The sequence below is a fragment of the Zootoca vivipara genome, chromosome Z1, assembly GCF_965207765.1.
Source record: "Zootoca vivipara chromosome Z1, rZooViv2.hap1.1, whole genome shotgun sequence".
NCBI classification, from domain to species: domain Eukaryota; kingdom Metazoa; phylum Chordata; class Lepidosauria; order Squamata; family Lacertidae; genus Zootoca; species Zootoca vivipara.
The window spans coordinates 28,406,173-28,425,437 of record NC_142583.1 but is presented as its reverse complement, the minus strand read 5'-3'; the positions used below and the strand labels follow the sequence as shown (position 1 = coordinate 28,425,437).

Here is a 19,265-nt window from a genome sequence, read left to right as displayed (position 1 = left end):
ATCAGGCACAGGAGTACAAAACAACAATGGTATGGGATGCAAGAGACTACATTGCACAACAGTATCAGAATGTCCACATAAATCTCGCATTACGAGGGAAAGAGGCATTTTCCACAGCTCCATCCACGAGTCCCTTTGCCTCTGCCGCGCAATCACACCAAGTAAGGCACATCTGGGAGATCTAGCGGAGACTCACCTGAGCAGCACCGCAGCTTCCCACAGATAGAATCCCGAAACAGCTGCACGCAGGTATCTAATCCGGGCCATGATATGGTGAGGAATTCACAACCTCCTCCCAAGCGATCGTGTCCGAGTCATGAGGGAATCCAGAGGGAAAGCGGAGGAAGGGAAAGTTCAGCCTGAGAGCTCTTGGAGAGGCTGCCAAGTGTTCAGCACCTCGGAGAGCTCCCCGGAACCCTCCAGCACCTGTAAATCCAATCGCGCGAGGACGCCTCTGCCCCGGGTCGTCTATTCTCCAGCGCCTGGGACTTCGGGCATTTTGGGGTGGTTGTTGTTGGCAACCAGCTCGCCAAGGGTTGCGCTGTGCATTTAAAGAGAGAGGCAGATCCCAGGGGGAAAGACCAGGCAGCAGAGCAGAGGCACCGGGAGAAGCGAAGCAGCGGCAGGGAAGACCTACTTTCCGCCTTCGCTTCCTCGGGTCCTTTCTTCTCCGGCCAGAAGCCAGCTCGCCACATTCCTGAACACTGGGAATGCCAGGGCTCGGGAGGGGAGGGGGAAGGGGAGGGGGCGGAGACGGAATCAAAGCAGTGGACTTTCCTCAGCCAGTCAGGGGAGCTCCCAGGCCGACGGAGCACATAGGCAGAGCTGCCTCTCGAAGACGCAGAAAGGGGCGCCGGGTGGGAGCGCGTTTGCACGGAAGCACGGGGATTGACGAGGGATCCTCTAGTCTAGGCAAGGATGCTGTGGAGAAGGACGGAAGAAAGGATTCCCAACCGCCTCAAGGAGGAGGAGGAGGAGGAGTGAGGAGATGAGGGAAACTGTTGTTTGGGAAGGGGGTTGCTCCTTAATGTTGAGGAAAGACAAGAAAGACCTTGCCCGAAGCGACACTTGTCCCCTTAGTGCTTTGTCTCCTCATGACGGGAAAGTTTATGTTGTGCAATGGTGTTGTGGAAGCAATGGTCTCTCTCTCTCTCTCTCTCTCTCTCTCTCTCTCTCTCTCTCTCTCTCTCTCTCTGTGTGTGTGTGTGTGTGTGTAAACATCTGGAACAAATGTGGTGAGGTTGTCATGATTCTCCAGGTTGGAGATGTTGATGGATGACTCGCCCTAGAGTTCAGAAAGAGGACTGTTACAGACAGTAAGTGTGGAGAGTAACCATCAATGTCCAGCGCAATCAGTTATCTAAAATGAAGAAGGGAGGGAGGGAGAGAGAAGGACCGGCAGTACAATCCTGTGTATGTTTACTCAGGAATGTCCTACTGTATTTAGCAGAGTTTACTCAGTAACTGATTTCAGGATCTCAGACCACATGTGTATATTGATGGTGAAGCCGCTTCTACTGTTATCTTCATTGGCAAAGCAACATGAACAACCTTCTTCTCTGTGGATAGTTGGGATGCATACAAATTGGCTTCTGCTCTTTTTGGTAGCATATCAGTTAAATTATAAAATTAGACCAATTTAATGACTTGGTTTAAAAAACACGCACACAGGCAGAGCACTCAAATTTGGTTTTAGGCATTCTTCCTCACATTCATCTTGGGCAATGACTCCACCCACTACAGTGGAACCTCGGTTTATGAACACCTCGGTTTACGAATTTTTGGTTTACGAATGCTGCGGAACCATCTGGAACAGATTAATTCACTTTCCATTACTTTCAATGGGAAAGTTCGCTTCAGTTTATGAATGCTTCAGTTTATGAACAGACTTCCAGCTTTGGGTTAAGTATGCTTCAGGTTGAGTACTCCGCGGACCCGTCTGGAATGGATTAATCCACTTTCCATTACTTGCTTCAATTTATGAATGCTTCAGTTTAAGTACTCTGCGAACCGTCTGGAAGAGATTAATCCACTTTCCATTACTTTCAATGGGAAAGTTCACTTCAGTTTATGAACGCTTCAGTTTATGAACAGACTTCCGGATACCAATTGTGTTCATAAACCGAGGTACCACTGTACAAGAATAATGTTAGAAATTGCATTCCATTAAAATAACATTCTATCATTCTAGGCTGCACTAAATCTGTACTTGGATTTATACCCCATTGAATTTCAATGGAAATTACTTCTGAGCAGGCATGATAAGGATTGTGCTGTTAGTTATGTAAACATTAGGGGCTGGCCAATGTTGGTTATATTCGGAGTAGACGTACTGAAATAAACTGTGGTAAATTAATTTCAATGAGTCTTCTTTGAGTAAAAGTTAGTTGGATTCAATCTCTTCTTTTTAAGAAACTCTGAACTGACACTTTAAGAGAAATGTAAAAAAATTCATTCAAATTAGTTTCTACATGTGCATGTATCAAAGGTGAGAAAAGAGCATAAAACACATCTCCTCATATTTGGAGTATGTACTAATTTTTTTAACTAAGCCATTTAATTTGTCCTGTTTCCCACAGAGACTTAAGCAGATGTGTTTTTCTTTTCACAGTATTAATTAAAACTACTATCAGGAGGTTTCTAGTGTAAATAAGTTGCAGTTATAATTTATATACACCATCCTAAGTATGCATTATTCAACACTATGGAAATTCTTAAAGAGAAAGCATGTTGTAAGTACTAGTTTTTCTCATTGTTAAATCCACTAGGCATATTTTGAATTGGTGCACTGTTTGCCTTGTTCTTTGCTTTTAAGCTTATGGAATGGGAAGCTTGTGGAATGGGGAAATACCTGCAGTATTGTATTAAATTAATCTCTTTGAACACACACAAGACAGAGAGGCAGTGGAAGACAGGAGTGCCTGGCGTGCTATGGTCCATGGGGTCACGAAGAGTCGGACACGACTAAATGACTAAACAACAACAAGACAGAGGATGCACAATACATTCAAACTTTCCACATTTTACCAGCTATTTGTTTGTGGCTGGAATGGAGAATCTGTGACACTCTAGATGTTGTGGTCGACACTCACATCCTTTTACTGTTTCTTTCATTGTTAACACCACTAGACATAAAGGTAAAGACATAAAGTGACCCCTGACCATTAGGTCCAGTCCTGACCGACTCTGGGGTTCCGGCGCTCATCTCGCTCTATTGGCCAAGGGAGCCGGCGTACAGCTTCCAGGTCATGTGGCCAGCATGACAAAGCCGCTTCTGGAGAACCAGAGCAGTGCACGTTTACCTTCCCACCAGAGTGGTACCTGTTTATCTACTTGCAATGTCTGAGTTCTATTGGACCACACAGCTATTTACACACATCCAAGGAGTCTTTGGGTTTGTAACCCCTGTGCTACATAGTACACATAAAAAAAACCTAATGGATTTTTAAAAAAACAAAAACAAAAAACCATGTTGTTGTATGGGCTATGGGTCTGCTATTCAAAGGGGGGGGGAATCCAAAACTACTTCTGGAGTTCACCTAAAAATTATTATTATTATTATTATTATTAAGCAGGGTTTATTAGTTTATTAGTCAACTGACTGTAAAACATACCAGTAATCTTAGTGCCTGGAGTGTGAGAGCAAGCTTCATCCTTTCATCCTTCTGTAGCAGCAACATAAATAAGTGGGCAGCAGAAAGTTGGAGACTATAGGAAGGGAAGGCTGGAAAGTGTTCAGTTTTTTCCTCAGAATCAGATCTGAGCTAGAATATAATTTAGGTAGTCAAAATACTAACCACAAAATACTAACCATCGCGGTCATGTGGCTTTTCACCCTCAAAGTAGGGGGCAAGTCAACACCTCCGATTGCAGCTTGCTTGATTCTTTTGTTTAACTAGGAAGCAAACCTTGTTCATCTTGAAGTCACAAAGGTGATGTGTGCATGTAATTTCCCAGCTAACATTTTTACACACAAAATTGTTCCAGTGTTTGGACAGGGCTCCGAGTACTCTCCCTGTTTCAAGTGTTTGCAAAATCCCATCTTAAAGATTAAAATTCCCACACAGTGCCATCCCAGCATAACTAGCTATGAGAGACTACTACTTTATGGAATGATGGAGAACAGACAGAATTAACCACTTAAAGGTCCAGGCCCACAGAATTTCTAGGCATTATTTGGGCATGAGCGGTTCAATTGCTGGGCACCTCCTTGAAATCTAACCTCCTTAAAATCACGATGGTCTTTTGTGATATGGCATTATTACAGCCCTCCTGATATTCCTGAACTCCAATTCCCATCAACCCAGACAAGCTAAGATGATGGGAGTTGTAGTGTAACAACCTCTGGAGGGTCACAAGTTTCCCATCACTTGCCTAGATCATTTACATGCCAACTATTTGCATAAATCTTAAAGAACTATTTGTGGCAAAAGGTGTAAACAGAAAATACTTTTTCTTACTCACTATGAATGGCTGGTGCAGTCATGTTGAGTGATTAACTGGGGTACCCAGTTAAAACAACAAGAGAAATGGGTTTCTAACTTGAGAATTTAAGAAAGAAAGAAAGAAAAGAAAAGAAAAGAAAAGAAAAGAAAAGTGTGTCTTCACAGTTACAACCCCCAGTGGAAATTATACCACTATAATGTAGGGCTTAGGTTTCCTGATATCCTTAATATCTACAGGCTTATCAAGTTGAATGGTCTGTTCCCAGAGAATGATAGATTCAGATGGCTTTGTGATGGTTCTTCAGCATTATTATTTTTTTTTTGCCATTGATTATCATTGAGTTCAAGTTCTTGACAATATTGAGGATGCAGTAGTGTCTTGGGGAGTTGGCACAATCAGTCACCTGCTTTTCTGAGAAACTACAGGTAATGAAATAGAGGGATGATGGTAGACCATTTTGAGAGGGAAAACTGATGACCGATCTGATGAAACATGGACTTTGTCTCACTTACAGGCCCACTCCATGGCGATGATAGCAAAAACTTCCCTACCACCATTTCATTTGCACAGTCAGTCAGCATAGTGATGTTATACATGTCTATTCAGAAGTAGTCTCCACAGAGTTCAACAGAACTAACTCCCAGGTCAGTGTGCATAGGGCTGCAGACTAAAATGTCAAACTGAACTGTTACAGCAAAGCTTCCTTTTATCCAATACTTGTTTCTATTCTGTTCAGATGCCTGTTGCCTAAACTGATTCTCCTCTTCTGAGATGATAGATGAGAGGATAGGTGTTATTTCTATTTGCTACGTTCCTCCTCATAAACCTCTGACCGCTGAAGGTCTGGAATGTTAGATAATGTTCTAAGCCCCCTAAACAAGATGGTATGGAACATAATCCATTATGTTTGATCTCCAGTAGCCTAGTCAAATGAATAATACTATATTGCAATGAATTGTGCAGTTCATATTTTGGTGTTTATTTTTAAAGTTAAGAATGGTTTAGTTATGTCAGTTATGGTGGTTTTCTCAACCCCAAAGATTCCCCAAGATGTAACTCAATCAAGTGTGCAAGCCCAGAGGCTTTAATCTGTCATTAAACAAACAGCCACAGAGAAAATGTCCTTTGATTAATACCGCCTCACGATTCAAGAGGCCAAGGCAACAGAAAGGAGTGAGAGCAATAGTTGTTTAAAGTTTCATATAATGACACTGATCCTGAAAGCAATTCAGGATACAAACCTAATAATTCTTACTCGAAATATCAATGAAATTAGTAGGACTTACTTCTCAGCAAACTTCCTGGAAAAGACCCTGATGTTGGGAAAGATGGAGGGCACAAGGAGAAGGGGACGACAGAGGACGAGATGGTTGGACAGTGTTCTCGAAGCTACCAACATGAGCCTGATCAAACTGCGGGAGGCAGTGGAAGACAGGAGTGCCTGGCGTACTCTGGTCCATGGGGTCACGAAGAGTCGGACACGACTAAATGACTAAACAACAACAACAACTTCTCAGCAAACCTACTTATCACTAGGCTGTAAGCAGTGAAATTCAAGGCACTGATTTCTATTGTATGTAGCAGCCCATGTTAATTTCAGAGTAAGCAATTTGTCAGCTACTGTGGAACATCCTCCAGCATCTTGATCCCTCTTCAGGCATTATGGAAAAGGAGGAATTACCATGTGAGATGAAACAATGGAGATGGGGGGACTTCATTGCCTCACACAAGCTGGAAAGTAGCTGGAAACCTCTTGCACCTGTGGAAGTTCCTCATGTATTTTGGAGCCCTGGTTTTCCACAATACCTATTCAGCTGATTATTTGCCATCGGGGAGCACTTGCTGCTTGATGAGTAGTATCTTCTCAGTCATGGTCAATTACCTTAGAAAAATGCAAAGTGTCTGCCAAATGCCGATTAAGTAGTTGCTCATATTTATCAGTGAACACCTATCAGATGCTCTCAACTGGCCTTGAACATATTTCTGTTAAATTGGTTATCTTAACCAACCAACTTCTGTGATGTTTCAATAAAGGAGATTGGGTCGGATTGTACCTGCTAGCCCCCATCTCCAATCTCCACAAATTGATCAGGTCATGTAAACAGAGCTGTAGGCCCCAACTGCAAGCAAATTTAGTTATATTTTAGTCACAGAATATAAAACCCAAATTGACTGTATCCATTAGTGGAATTGTTGTTGTGTGTAGAGCAAAAGAAACTTGCCATTTTTATGGTAAGTGTAAACCATTGCTCATATGTGCACTGGAAGTTGGACATTTAGTTTGGACCCACTGTGGTCAAATTGTAGCTGAACAGTATGCCTGTTCTTCTATCAATGGAACAGTGGTAGGAATGCACTAATAGGGAAAACGTTCGGGGGAAAGGGCCAGAATAAAATGCCTCCTAATAATGGGCATAGTATAGCATTCTCCGTGAGCACTCTTTGAAGACTTGTTACTACACATTTAAAAAGCCATTAGGTAAAAGTATGCAAGCATGTAAGAAAGGTACATTTGAGAGCTCCCCCTGTGAAAGCATCTAATTAAATGTCTAAGAATAGAATGCTTACACATTAGTCATGGAACTTTCGAAATGAATGCTGATGCTTAAGTACAGAAGAGCAGGTGTATAAATAGGATGATTTGTATTCCATTAACAGCTTGCCACTGAAAGATGAGTTCTGAAATTAATCTTGGGTGTTTATTTCTGAAATTGTAAATTATTAATAGGGTTCTGATTTGTACTCTTGATTCGATAATGCTATGCTAACCTACATAGACTCTCTAGTTGCAGTTGCATCTTGAAACAATATACTGTATATCTTCCAATTATTTTACAGTAATGGAGTTCCATTGCACTCACTAGTGCCCAGTTATAAGTACTTTGGTTTCAGTCAGTGTGATATAGTGCATAGTGCTGACTTTAGATTAGATCAGGCGTAGGCAAACTCGGCCCTCCAGATGTTTTCAGACTACAATTCTCATCATCCCTGACCACTGGTCCTGTTAGCTAGTGTAATGCGGCTGGGTTGCTTTCTCATGAGTAATGCGCCCCAAACTCCATATCTGGTTTTTACAGAGTTTTATTATATACATATGTACAGAACAGAGTATTAATGTCCATGACCGTTCAGTCTGAGTCAGAATCTGGAAGTGCTGCTCGGTGGAACTTTCTCCAGCAAAGCACCCTTGGTGTCCTAAATCTCCTCCTCTCCCCTCTACGCTCCCCCCTGCTACGTTGCTGAGGGGGTGGGGAGGCTGCAACCCCCCCTCTAGAGCTGGACAATTGTTGGGCAGGTGCTTTAGTCACTGGTGCCTTCCCTTCCGCAGCACTCTGGTCTGACCCCCCCAGACCTTGCCTGTTGGCTCCTTGTCCCAGCATCCCCAAGCTCCTGCATCTCCATCCCTGGCTCCGAACCACCTTCCAAACGATGCTGTGAACCGTCAGCATCCTGAGGCTCCTCCAGTTGAGAGATCCCTGGCACCACCCTTCCAGGCTCTCTGCTGACCCCTTATGGTCCCCTGACATCCAGGGATGATGGGGGTTGTAATCCCAAAACATCTGGAAGGCCAAGTGTGCCTATGTCTGGATTAGAGAGAACTGGGTTCAAAACCTTCTCAGTCATAAAGCTCACTAGCTGATCGTGGGGCTCTCACTATCTCTCTAATTAACCTCCCTCCCAGGGTTGCTGTGGAGATAAAATGATGGATGAGCAGGATGCCCTTGAGAGACCCATTTGAAGCCCATCATGTTGTTGCCCATCATTAAGCCCACCATGATCATTTCAGTTACTGAAATGATTCTCTGTTTTTGGTTCTCTGTTGAGTTGGAAGGTGCTTCCAGGTGGATGTTTATTGTCGAATGGGTGATCTTCATATATACAATGTTCATACAATCCCAGTGGCATCAAAAGGCCAGCCCATATTTTCCCTTCCCAATTTAATCTGGATTTACCCTTTCCAGAAAAGAGCCAATAACTTTAAAATAAAACATGCTACAAAGGACCAGGTTGTGATATCTGAATGATCCGTTTTCACTATTAAGCCCACATCTGGAAGCTTCCAGAATGCAGGGCCGCAAAGGGCTACCAGAACACAGATACTGGATTTTACTTAATTCACCTGTAGCAGCTCATTTGTGATCCTTCTGGCCTCCACAAGGCTACCCAAAATGTTGTATATGAAACCCCTGGTATGATCATCATTATTAATGGTCGTGAAACCATTCAATTGCCTTTCCCTGTAAAGATCCCCATTTTCTCCCCTGTTGTTCTTGCTAGCGATTGAATCATTAGTCATAGCTATTTAAGCACAAGTAAATGAGTCAAAATGAATTTCAAGGAAAAGAGACGTTATTAACTGGGGTATTGCTTTATAGAGTAATAGGAGTATGAGGGGCTTACAGGGTCATCAAGTCCAATCTTCTACTCTGCAGCAATGCTCACTAAAACTAAATTGTTCCTGACAGGCATTTATCCAGTCTTGCTGTAGAAATAGAAACCTCTAGATATGGTGTTTTAACAATTTCTCCAGGCAACTGCTTCCATACAGATACTCTCTTGTGACAGACTCTAGATTCCATACTGGTTGCTTTACAGCTCAGGGCAGGTGCCCTGGCATTAGTTCACCAACTTCACCTGGCCTAGAGCACAGATGGTAGCAAGTTATGCCACAGGCCGAAGCACCTGGGCTGCCTCCTCGGCTCTTCAATATAGAAAAGGGTTGCTGTCCAAATCAGGCTGGAGGGGCTTCAGAGCAGAGGCCGAAGAAATGCATTCCTATGTTCATATGAAATAAACAGCCAAATATTTGGCTTTATATATGCAGCTTTGTAAACAGGTACCGCTGGTACCTGCCACAATGGAAAATGCTTTCAATTTGCTTTCAATATTCTGGCTCAGGAGGTCCCACTGAAACAACAGACTTAAACAATGTGAAAACGAGTTTCCCTTTGTACTGTTCATTGGCACTGTTGCTTATTTGGGAATGCCTCTCAGATGAAAAGTCCTGCTCGCCTCCTCCCAATGGAGTTTGCGACCCCATGTGGGGCTTACCTGGCCGGGTGCCACCCACCTGGTAACAGGGTGTAATTGGCGCACCCCTGCCTGGCAGGCCAATGGGCTGCGGGTGTGTGTGTGGCCAGGGACAGGTACTGGGGCCGATCCTTCAGTCAACGCTCATTCTTTTTCAGGATCACCCACCCGACCCTCCCTAAATAATAAATTAGGCTTTCTTGCCACCTTTTTCTTCTTTTGCAGCTTAACGTTCCAGGTATAGCGGGTGCTGCTATGGTCATAAGATGGTTGCTGTATTCAGAACCGGGAAGGAATTTCCCCTGCATTGGCAGGTTTTGCCTTCCCAGTAGCTATTTGTCACAACTTTGGCAGTTTTGGGGTCTTGTTAGGTATCCTTTAGTCTATCTTCAAGTTTCAGGGGAGAACATCTCATGCACCCCCATGCGACGGCCTTTGCAGGGCCAGTTAAAGGGTGATTGTGGGAGTCACTGGCCCTAGAGCAGCGGCAAGTAGGTCAAACTCCCAACTTAGGTGCAGCGCATGGGCACGCTGTGTCAGTTCATGCTTTGCAGTTCCCTCACATGGCACCTGATTGACCCTGCGCATCCTCAGCCTCAGTGGGCTGAGAGGCCAGGGCCAAGATTCCTACATCTGAAGTTCAATAAAGTTGTGGCCTAATTTGAACCCATACCTTGGTGTCTAGTCTCTTTCTTGCGTGTGTGTGTGGGGGGGGGGGGAGGCTCCAAGGACATGGTTTAGCTTGTGGGCTCGCAAATTATTCAGTGGGTTATAGAAAATTCTGAGCATCAGGTTGGTTCCCTCTCCCCTATTCAACTTCAGGAAATAAAAGTATTTCTCTCATTCACACACACACACACACACACAGTTTTGAAGGCCACAGGCATGGCTTGAGTTAACATTTTGAATATATTTTTAATTAAAGAATTATACGTGTTACAGAATTTAAGAATAACAAGCAAAAGGAGAGATGCGAATCTTACATCTCAGGAAGCACTTTTACAGCCACCATGAGCTTTTTATTCTGTGAAGAGTCACTAAAGGTGGTGTTAGGGCATCTGTGATAGAACGTGATTAACTACATGTCGTCTTCTAATAACCAAGGGTAAAAGAGGAAGATAATATTTCAGCTGGAACCTGGAACCTGAGCATAACATGGCAATAGATAGTGGATTTTGGAAATCTGACAGTGGCTGTTTATTGCTTATTCCCAGCTTTTTGCATATTCTGTTTATTGGCATTGTTTTAGTAATAAATTGAACACTTAAAAGAATGAATACTTCCACAACAATCTCTTAATGTATCTTTATTTTCAGGGTTCCAATCTCGACAGGCCATGCTACAGAAGGCAATTTGTAACTTTGTTCATTTAACAGCAGGGAAAATAGGGGGATTGTGCAAGAGAGTGATATGATCAGAAGTCAACAAGATGTTGTTTGTGAGACCCTTTCACCCCTCTCTCAAAAATCAGAGAGAAAACTCATTAATTTTCCAGCACCAAATGCCTGTGGCCAAAATTGCACAAATTATGTTTGGAGCTTTAAAAGTTACTGCAGTTTTAGCCAGCTGACTTGTGGAATGTTTTATAAATCTTGTACTCATGAATTGCAGAATTTGCCCTTTTAACACCGTTTCATTTCATTTTTCTCATCAGCTTTTAGAAACTTTCATGCACCTTCAGTGGTCCTCTAGCCTGTGAAGTTCTTCAAAAAGGTTAATGAAAAGGAAGATAAAGGTGACTCGGTGGACATAATTTAAGTGATTTTATAAAACTTTGATAAGATCTTTGTAGGAGACGGCAAATAAATAACACTGGTCTTCAGTCCATTCCAAGTTATCATATATTTTAAAAAGTGGTTGCTGATAGGAAGAAAGTGTTAGCGCACAGATAATCCTGCAGTAGGTCCTGGGGTTAATGTTATCTACAATGGTAAACTTGAAGTCAGAGTTCAGAAACAATTTCCACTTGAACCAATGATTAATATTTAACTTCAGCAAATCATTTTACAACTTTCACTCTTAACTTTATACGTGATGAAGATTGAAAGCCAGATGTAACCAATGAAGCCATTATTGGTTGCTTTTTTATTATTTAAAAAAGTTATCTCCATTGTGTGCTGAAAACTGATCACAAATCAACATGGAATAACCAGATGACCACTTTGCTATAATATATACTTAGTTCGGTTTCACATGCCTTGCACCTACCCCACATCATGAGGAATTTATGAGAGATGGGGAATTCCCTCCACACTTTGTATGTTTAAAAAGATGCACTGATACTAACCATGCTTTAAAAAATAATAATTGTCCAGTAGCACCTTAGAGACCAACTAAGTTTGTTCTTGGTATAAGTTTTCATGTGCATGCAGACTTCTTCAGGTATCTTAGTTGGTCAGACCAACACTGCTACCTACCTGAATCGTGCTTGTTTACAAAAAGCAAAGCCTGTTGTAACCGTGCTTGTTTACAAAAAGCAATGCCTGTTGTAGTGATCCATAAGGGGGGGAAACAACCATTGGGCAAAGCTTTTGAGTTCTCAAAAATGCTTAATTAGACTGGATGTGACACAAAGCAATGGGAAATGATAGGGGAAGGGGCAAAAAAGGGCAAATGCTAAACTGGATGTTGTAGCCATGAGACTCGCATTTAGACTAAGAAACTGTTCACAATCATGTTTAACATACTAAAACATGCAAAATTTCTCAGGGATACAGCCCTTTGTCCATAATACAGTCAGGCATTGTAAACTGGACACTTGCTCACTCACACATTAATAATTGTATTTGTATGCTGCTTTCCACAAAAAGAAGCATGCTCAAAGCAGCTTACAACAATGAAAAATGGAATACATCTCAATATCAACCATCAGAATAACATCATAAAAGCAAATATGACAATATACGAGAACAACATTTCAGTACTATAAATATAATAATATGATATTAACAGGACCTCCAGGCAATAGCAAAAATAACAAGGGAGCTAGACATTTCTACCTTGGTCCTAGAAACACCCCTCCCTTGATGTTGATCATAGTCCTTCTCCTGCAGCAACTTGCAAGGCTTCCAAAGGCAGAGTGGGCTTGCTGGAAACATCCCTGCCATGATGCTGCAGCTTAGTATCGCCCAAATTCATAGGCCAAATCAGGTGGTTACAAATTTCATTGCTACTTTGTACTGATTTCTGATCGCAGCCATTTTGAGGGGTAAAATTAGCCCTTGGTGGATACACAACCAAGAGCGTACCAAACGAAACCATTATGATAATAAAAACAATTCCAAGTTTTCAGTTTCTTTCAGTAATGTACAGATAAGTATTATTTCAGCTGAATAGAAAATGCCTTACACGTGTTCCCTGCTGTAATCCCCTCTAGCAACAGTGCCTTTGACCATGTATGGAGTTTTGCTAAAGATATCAGCCCTCCCTATCATTACATCACCATACCCACTTAGCTTAACTACGTCTGAGAATTCTGTAATGATGAGGTGGCACATGGGGACAGGAACTGCAAAGGAGAAATGAAAAAGTCTATTTTGCAACGGTGAAGCATCAGAGAAATGGGAGTCCATGTTACGTAGGTATCTTATTTCCTTTGTTCTATAAAGTCCCAAGACCTTTCTGATTGTGCAGTGTTGAAAGAGGACCAACTTGTGCCAGAAAAATATGCTTGTCCTGTCCGTTTATGACATTGTCTTGTATTCAACTCAGCACATTGGTTGAGCCATGCAATATTCCACAATGTTCCTGAGACCTTAGCAGTCAGCAATGTACACGAAAGGTATTTGTGCTCGCCACAAGGTGGAATAATACCTGTCAGCAGGTTTCTTCTGTTGAACACATCACTTTGCAGCATATAATCACATTGGAGACAGCTACAAACACAGCTGAAATTCAAATGTGCTCAGCATGGCTAAGCTAAGAAACATCTTGATAGAAGAAGAAAGCAGTAAGCCAGCAAAACTTACCATGTCGAACTTGTTACTGAAAAGTTTGGCAGATGGCAATTACAAATGCCAGATGGATTTAAAAAAAGAAAAAAAGAATAGCTGCACAACAGATGTGGTAATCAACACTGGTAAAAATAAGCTAAACTTATGTTCATAGTTGTACTGTATGCTTGCAGGATCCTTTGATGAAATCATTTCTGAGTTAAATTGAAAAATTCAAGAAGAAAAGTCCAGGTTATCTATAGGATTCCTGGGGAATAATTTTCTGTCTCAAGTGTCTGAGATGAGCAAATCCGTCAATTTCAGATACTGTCAGCCTCTCTTCCTTTCCAGTTTCCAGTTCTCCACATTTCCACACCACCAAAGGCCAGCCAAGAGGCAAGGTCAGAACAGTCCATGGTCAGGTTTGGCAGAGACAGGCAAACCACCACCAGCAGGACAGAGCTGGTACACAGACGTTGTTCCAGCAGATCTTCCAGCCCACCACTGGGATATTTGAACTGGAACTGCTGAAACCACATCTGAGCCTCAGCTGACTCCTATCGACTCCCTTTTCTCCAGAGGTCTCCTTGATATGAGCATCTGACTGCTGAGGACACCTGAACTCCTGAGGAGTCCTTGCCTATAGTCAGGCACTTCTCTGAATGCACTGGGCTTCCACTTGGCATTTAGCATGCCACCTTTTCCTCAGGCTTGGGACTTATTTGGCCTCAGCGTCAGAGACTGAAGTCATGCTGGGCACAAACGTCCCTCCTTGGCCTCAGTTCAGGATCCTGGCTCCTCACTCCCAGGTGGACTTCCTCAGCTGGGACCAGACACTAACCCACAGTTTGGTTATTGGTTTGATCCCATACCTTGTTCCCACTATGTAGATCGGTTTTGTGTTTAAATAAATGTGGCCCAATCTACCCAAACTTTGGGGCCTTGTCGCTTTATTTCCCCTATGTGTCCAGCTTGATAATTACTGTTATTACCTTTATCATCACCATTATTTTCAGTGTTGTGGTGGTGTTTGACAGATTCCTAAGAGGGAGCAAAGAATTCCAGAAAACTTCTAAAATGTTTTCCAAATGCACAGCTCTTAGTCTGGTCTAGTCTAGTCTCATATACTCTTGTGTGCTGATAAAAAGTACTGGAGAGAAATTATGCAGCCTAAGCAAGAGGTGCAGAAAATTAGAATGCAATCTGGAACTGCAAATGTACAGTAATCACTTGATGGAAATAGCAGTGCAAATGAGATTTTCTTAGGATTTTAAAAACTTGAAAATTTTGTCATAATGGACTTGCACATTAACACTGATTATGATCGTCTTGTAATCAAATTTTTCGTGCTGGTGGGAATGCTATTTAAGCACACACATCCCAAAAATTAATCAAACACTGAAGTAATATACCCAACTGTAAAGGAATAGCGACATCATTTTCAGACTTTTTAAAGCATATTTGGAAGAGGTTATTCTAGACAAGATCAACAGTGAATTGATGAATGTCTGATAGCTGCAGTTTTAATTGTTTTCATATTGGTTTTAAATTACCATTGGAAATTTCTTGTTGTACTCTTTCAGTGTACTGATGTTTGGCCCTGAGATTGTGACTGATGAAGGGCAGTTCAGAAATAAGACAGGAGAAATACTGTAATAGAAATGAAAATTTGCTGGATCATAATCTAAACTGTATTGCTACAGCTGCTGGGTGGTTGGTACATTACCAATTAATAGCTCAGAATGGTTCACTGATGGTACATAAAGGTCATAGTTGGGAATCTCTTTGTGTGTTTGAATGACACCCATTTGGAAGGGACAGACAGAAAATGAACTGAGTTGGCTGGAGGCACTTTGGGAGTCTGATGATGGGGAGCGATTATTTAGAGGTTTTGTTGCTCACAGACCTAACCATGAGCCACCATTCCTGGCAGTAGCAGTGGGGAGGACTCACAGCGGGGCTTTGGTTAGACTCTGAACTAGGGGTAGCTAGCATGTTGCCCTCTGGCTGTTATTGGACTACAAGTTCCTTAAGTCCCAACCAGCATGGCTGATGGTCAAGGATGCATAGCTGCCAAGTTATCCCCTTTTTAAAGGGAAATTCCATTATGCTGAATAGGCTTCCTCGCGAGAAAAGGGAAAACTTGGCAGCTATGCAAGGATGATGGGAATTGTAGTCCAAAAATATATGGAAAGCATTACACTGGCTTCCTTTGACGTACATGCTGCTATGAGACTTATTCATTATAGCATATAGAGATGTTAGGAACCACATAAAATGTAGTTCCTTAGGGACATCAAGAGTTGAGAGAACTATTTTTCCCATGGCTCCTGGTGGTGCTGGATACAGTGGCAGATAGGGACTAACATAGCACCTGCTGTGAGCCCTCCCGGCCATTAGGTAAATAAGGCTGTGATGTTGTACTTCTTATCTGTTAATTCTTACCCCCAACTAGCTAAGCAAGTTGTAAGTTTACTTGTGTTAACTGGGATGTGTGAGAATAACATAGTTATAACAGGCATTGTATTGACATTTTCTTAAAACAAACAAACATTACTTTACTAAAACAAACAAGGCCTTATCTTAATTTCAAAAAAATCTAATCAGATATTTATAATATGATACACTATGATACACAAACAAGTTTGAAAGCCTAGTTGTAACAAAAAACCTCAAATAAACCTTAAGAAATTTGGGGATGTATTTAAATCAAAATCTAATCAAGATCTTTCTAGCTTTCTCAAGAAAGAAAAGAGGTTGAGTTAAAGAGTTGATATTAAGCTTCCTAAATTTTCTGACCCTCTGATTTATACCTGGAACTTCATGAGCTTGCAAGAAGTTATTACTAACTTGAATGAAAACCATCTCTTCACAGTAAACTGTTTAAGCTTCAGGATATACCTTTAAAATGTTGTTTACTTCATGCTCATGTCAGCATTTCCAAACAAAGATTTCAACAAACAAGACTCTTGACCTTAGATAATATTTAAATTTCCACCCTTTAATCCCTGTGTCGCTGAGTTAGCATTATTATTAACTGGCCGAGAATTCTTAGTGATTTCTTAAAAATCTCTGCAAGATCCCAGGGGTTTCAGGCACTTACCCAGGGTTCGTGTTTCCTTTTGGAAATGAGGCACAGTGGAGACTGTGGTGTCTTTAGGATAGATGGTTTATTTACACATATATACAGTTTGAGATTACAATGGAGGGGTTCACAGCATTGAAACCCCAAAAGGTGTCTTGCTTCTCCCGTGACCACAGCAGTGGATGCAGAACAGAAATTAGCCATCATGGTCTGACCCTTTCTCCTGCTTTCTGCCTTTACCAGGCTGCAACCTTTTACCCCTAAAACTTTCCTTCCAACTCTGACTTTGTCTTCTGGCACAGAACCACCCAGGTGTACAACAAACGGTTTCCCTGTAAAAAAACAAAAAACAGCAAAGGTATTAGAACACACAATCAGAAATGGATCATAAAGCACAATTACACTTTTAACCCAGCACCAACACAATAAGAGCTTATTTGTAACTAGCAAGTCCCAGTCCAATGGAAACAGGCCTCCTTCTTTCTCCTTGCTGCACACGCCTAGTCAGTTCTTCATGCTTAAGTAGCTTTCTGACTCTCACACACAGTTATCTGAACAATTCATAAAAATAATCAAGTAGTTCCTACCACCACAGGCATGCAAAAATCAGAAATCAACCACATTTCAAAAATCATGGACAAAATTGCAGGAAGGATAGATCAGCTGCTCCTACAAGTGGATCAACAGCTACGAACCCATAGCAGTATTTTTACTAACTAGCTCCTCCACTAATATGCTGTGATCATTATCAATGAATTAAAAAAAAGAAGCATGAAGGTTCTGACAGCATGCATAAACTGTTTCTAGTAACTCTTAGGGCAGGGGGACATACTTGGTTCAGGTCACAATTAATGAGGACCTACTTTATTAGCTTTTCCCCAAATAATAAATGAACCCAAAAAAGCACAGCTGTCCTTCAACATTTGCACTTTTTCTAAATTTTGCAATGCAGTCCTCCAAAATGTGTACAAATATGTGTATGGTAGGAGAAAGTGTTCATATAAATGCATGTATTAGTGAAAATAACATACAAAAGATGCATTCAGGAAGACCATTCACAAAAATGTGTCTATTAGGGAATATTGCATACAAATATGTGCATATGAGAAGAAATGCACACAAAAATGCTGACTGATTTTCAGGAGGACTTTAAAAAAGAAGAAGATTGCAGTCTTATGTGGAAATGTGGCATATTGAAGTCAAGACTGGAAAAACAAGAAACAGAGAGATACCAAAAGAAAAATTCATTCCTCGCTGGTTTGTAATCTTATTTTACAGTAAGGGATTCATCAGGTTTGTCTTGTCACTACATCAACAGAGAAAGAATGCAAAGGCAATATTTGTGTCCATGCCACAGAGCTCCCTAGAACTGGAACATCAAAGACACAAACCTGGGGAATTTATTTGTAAAGGAGCACCATGTGCTTAACTACTTCATTTCAGACTTGCAAGAGAAGCATGGGAAGTGTTCTCTGGAAATGCAGGAACAAGGTTGCGCAGGAGAAAGCAACATTTGGTCAGTAGCAGATGGCATGACAGAGTAGCAGTGTTCACCTGTCCTCCTGACAGCTGAGTCACTGCTGCTTCCTTGGACAGAAATGGGGAGGTGGCAGAGAGGTTGATGTGGTACAAACACACCAGCAAGAACGTTTGCGCCATGCCAACCTTTCCATCCCCTTGTCCTTCCAGGTAAGCTGCAGCAACTCAGCTTTCAGGAGTTTACATGAGCTCCACCACTACACTACTGCATCTAGCATATGTTAAGAATGTTTTGATGGTGTTTCCTGCTTGACAGGGGGTTGGACTGGATGGAACCTTGTGGCCTCTTCCAACTCTATGATTCTATGATTCTAGTACAGGATAGGCTGCTTTGCCAATGTTCTGCAACTGCTTATTTCTATTGTGTGCAGGGATGAGGGATAAGCAGGGCTAAAATACTGTTACTTTACAGGAACTGAAGACAGTAAATTATAGCCCTAATATGATTATGATAATGTCTTCTGATGTACCCTATAGCTTCTGCTCCTTGAATTACTTGGAGTTTAGATACTGATGATGATGATTTAAAAATTACTTAGGACAAATTTCTGATTACAGATAAAGGGGAGTTATTTCAAGAATGTGGCTTATGCAGATGAAAATGGACATTCTTACTGACAGATGGGCATGCTGTACTTTTTTAAAAAAATATATGAATATGCATATATTGTGCATCGTGTTTCAGGCTAGTATTGCTATTTATGGGTGACTGTTTTTTTATAGTAACTTGAAGAAGAGGTAGCTAGTACAAACATTGCTGCAAGTAATAGCCTGGACATATGAAGTACAACTATATATAGTAAACTATAAGGCACACAGTATCTAAAATAGCAGGACAGTGATGGTCAGATGTTGTTTACAAGGACTCCCACATGACGCATGAATGGTAAGACATAGCATTACTAAGCATCTGAAATAATTTCACACATTAAGGGTGTTATTCTTGTAAGTCGTGTCAGTGTAAGGAACTGATGGAAATTCAGTGTTGTAAAGAAACAATAATTCCCCAGTACCCAAAGTAGTGGTGATGCTAAGATGTTGCTTCAGCTGTATTGCCTAAGGCCTTCATTCTGTGTGCATGTGAAATTCCTGGCTTCAGTTTGTTGTGTGGGCTTAAAGATCCATTGGAACTCTAGAAAGATGAGGGGGTTTAATCTGTTATGACACCTCTGTGGAGTCACTGCAGGTTCAAACAGAAAAGAAATTGTAAAGGCTTTAAAAGGATGGTTTGG

General features: G+C 41.6%; 1 protein-coding gene across 2 annotated transcripts in view; it reads right to left on the bottom strand.

Annotated features, from left to right (window-relative positions):
- Positions 1-276, bottom strand: part of GLRA3 (glycine receptor alpha 3) — a 69,045-nt gene extending 68,769 nt beyond the window's left edge. Inside the window, exon 1 of one of the 2 annotated variants that reach the window (XM_088659721.1) lies at positions 197-276. In XM_088659721.1, coding sequence (XP_088515847.1) covers positions 197-267 — 71 coding nt within the window. In that variant the 5' untranslated portion in view covers positions 268-276. The remainder of the gene's footprint in view (positions 1-196) is intronic. The other variant, XM_088659713.1, reaches the window with a different exon arrangement.
- Positions 277-19,265: the final 18,989 nt, after the last annotated feature.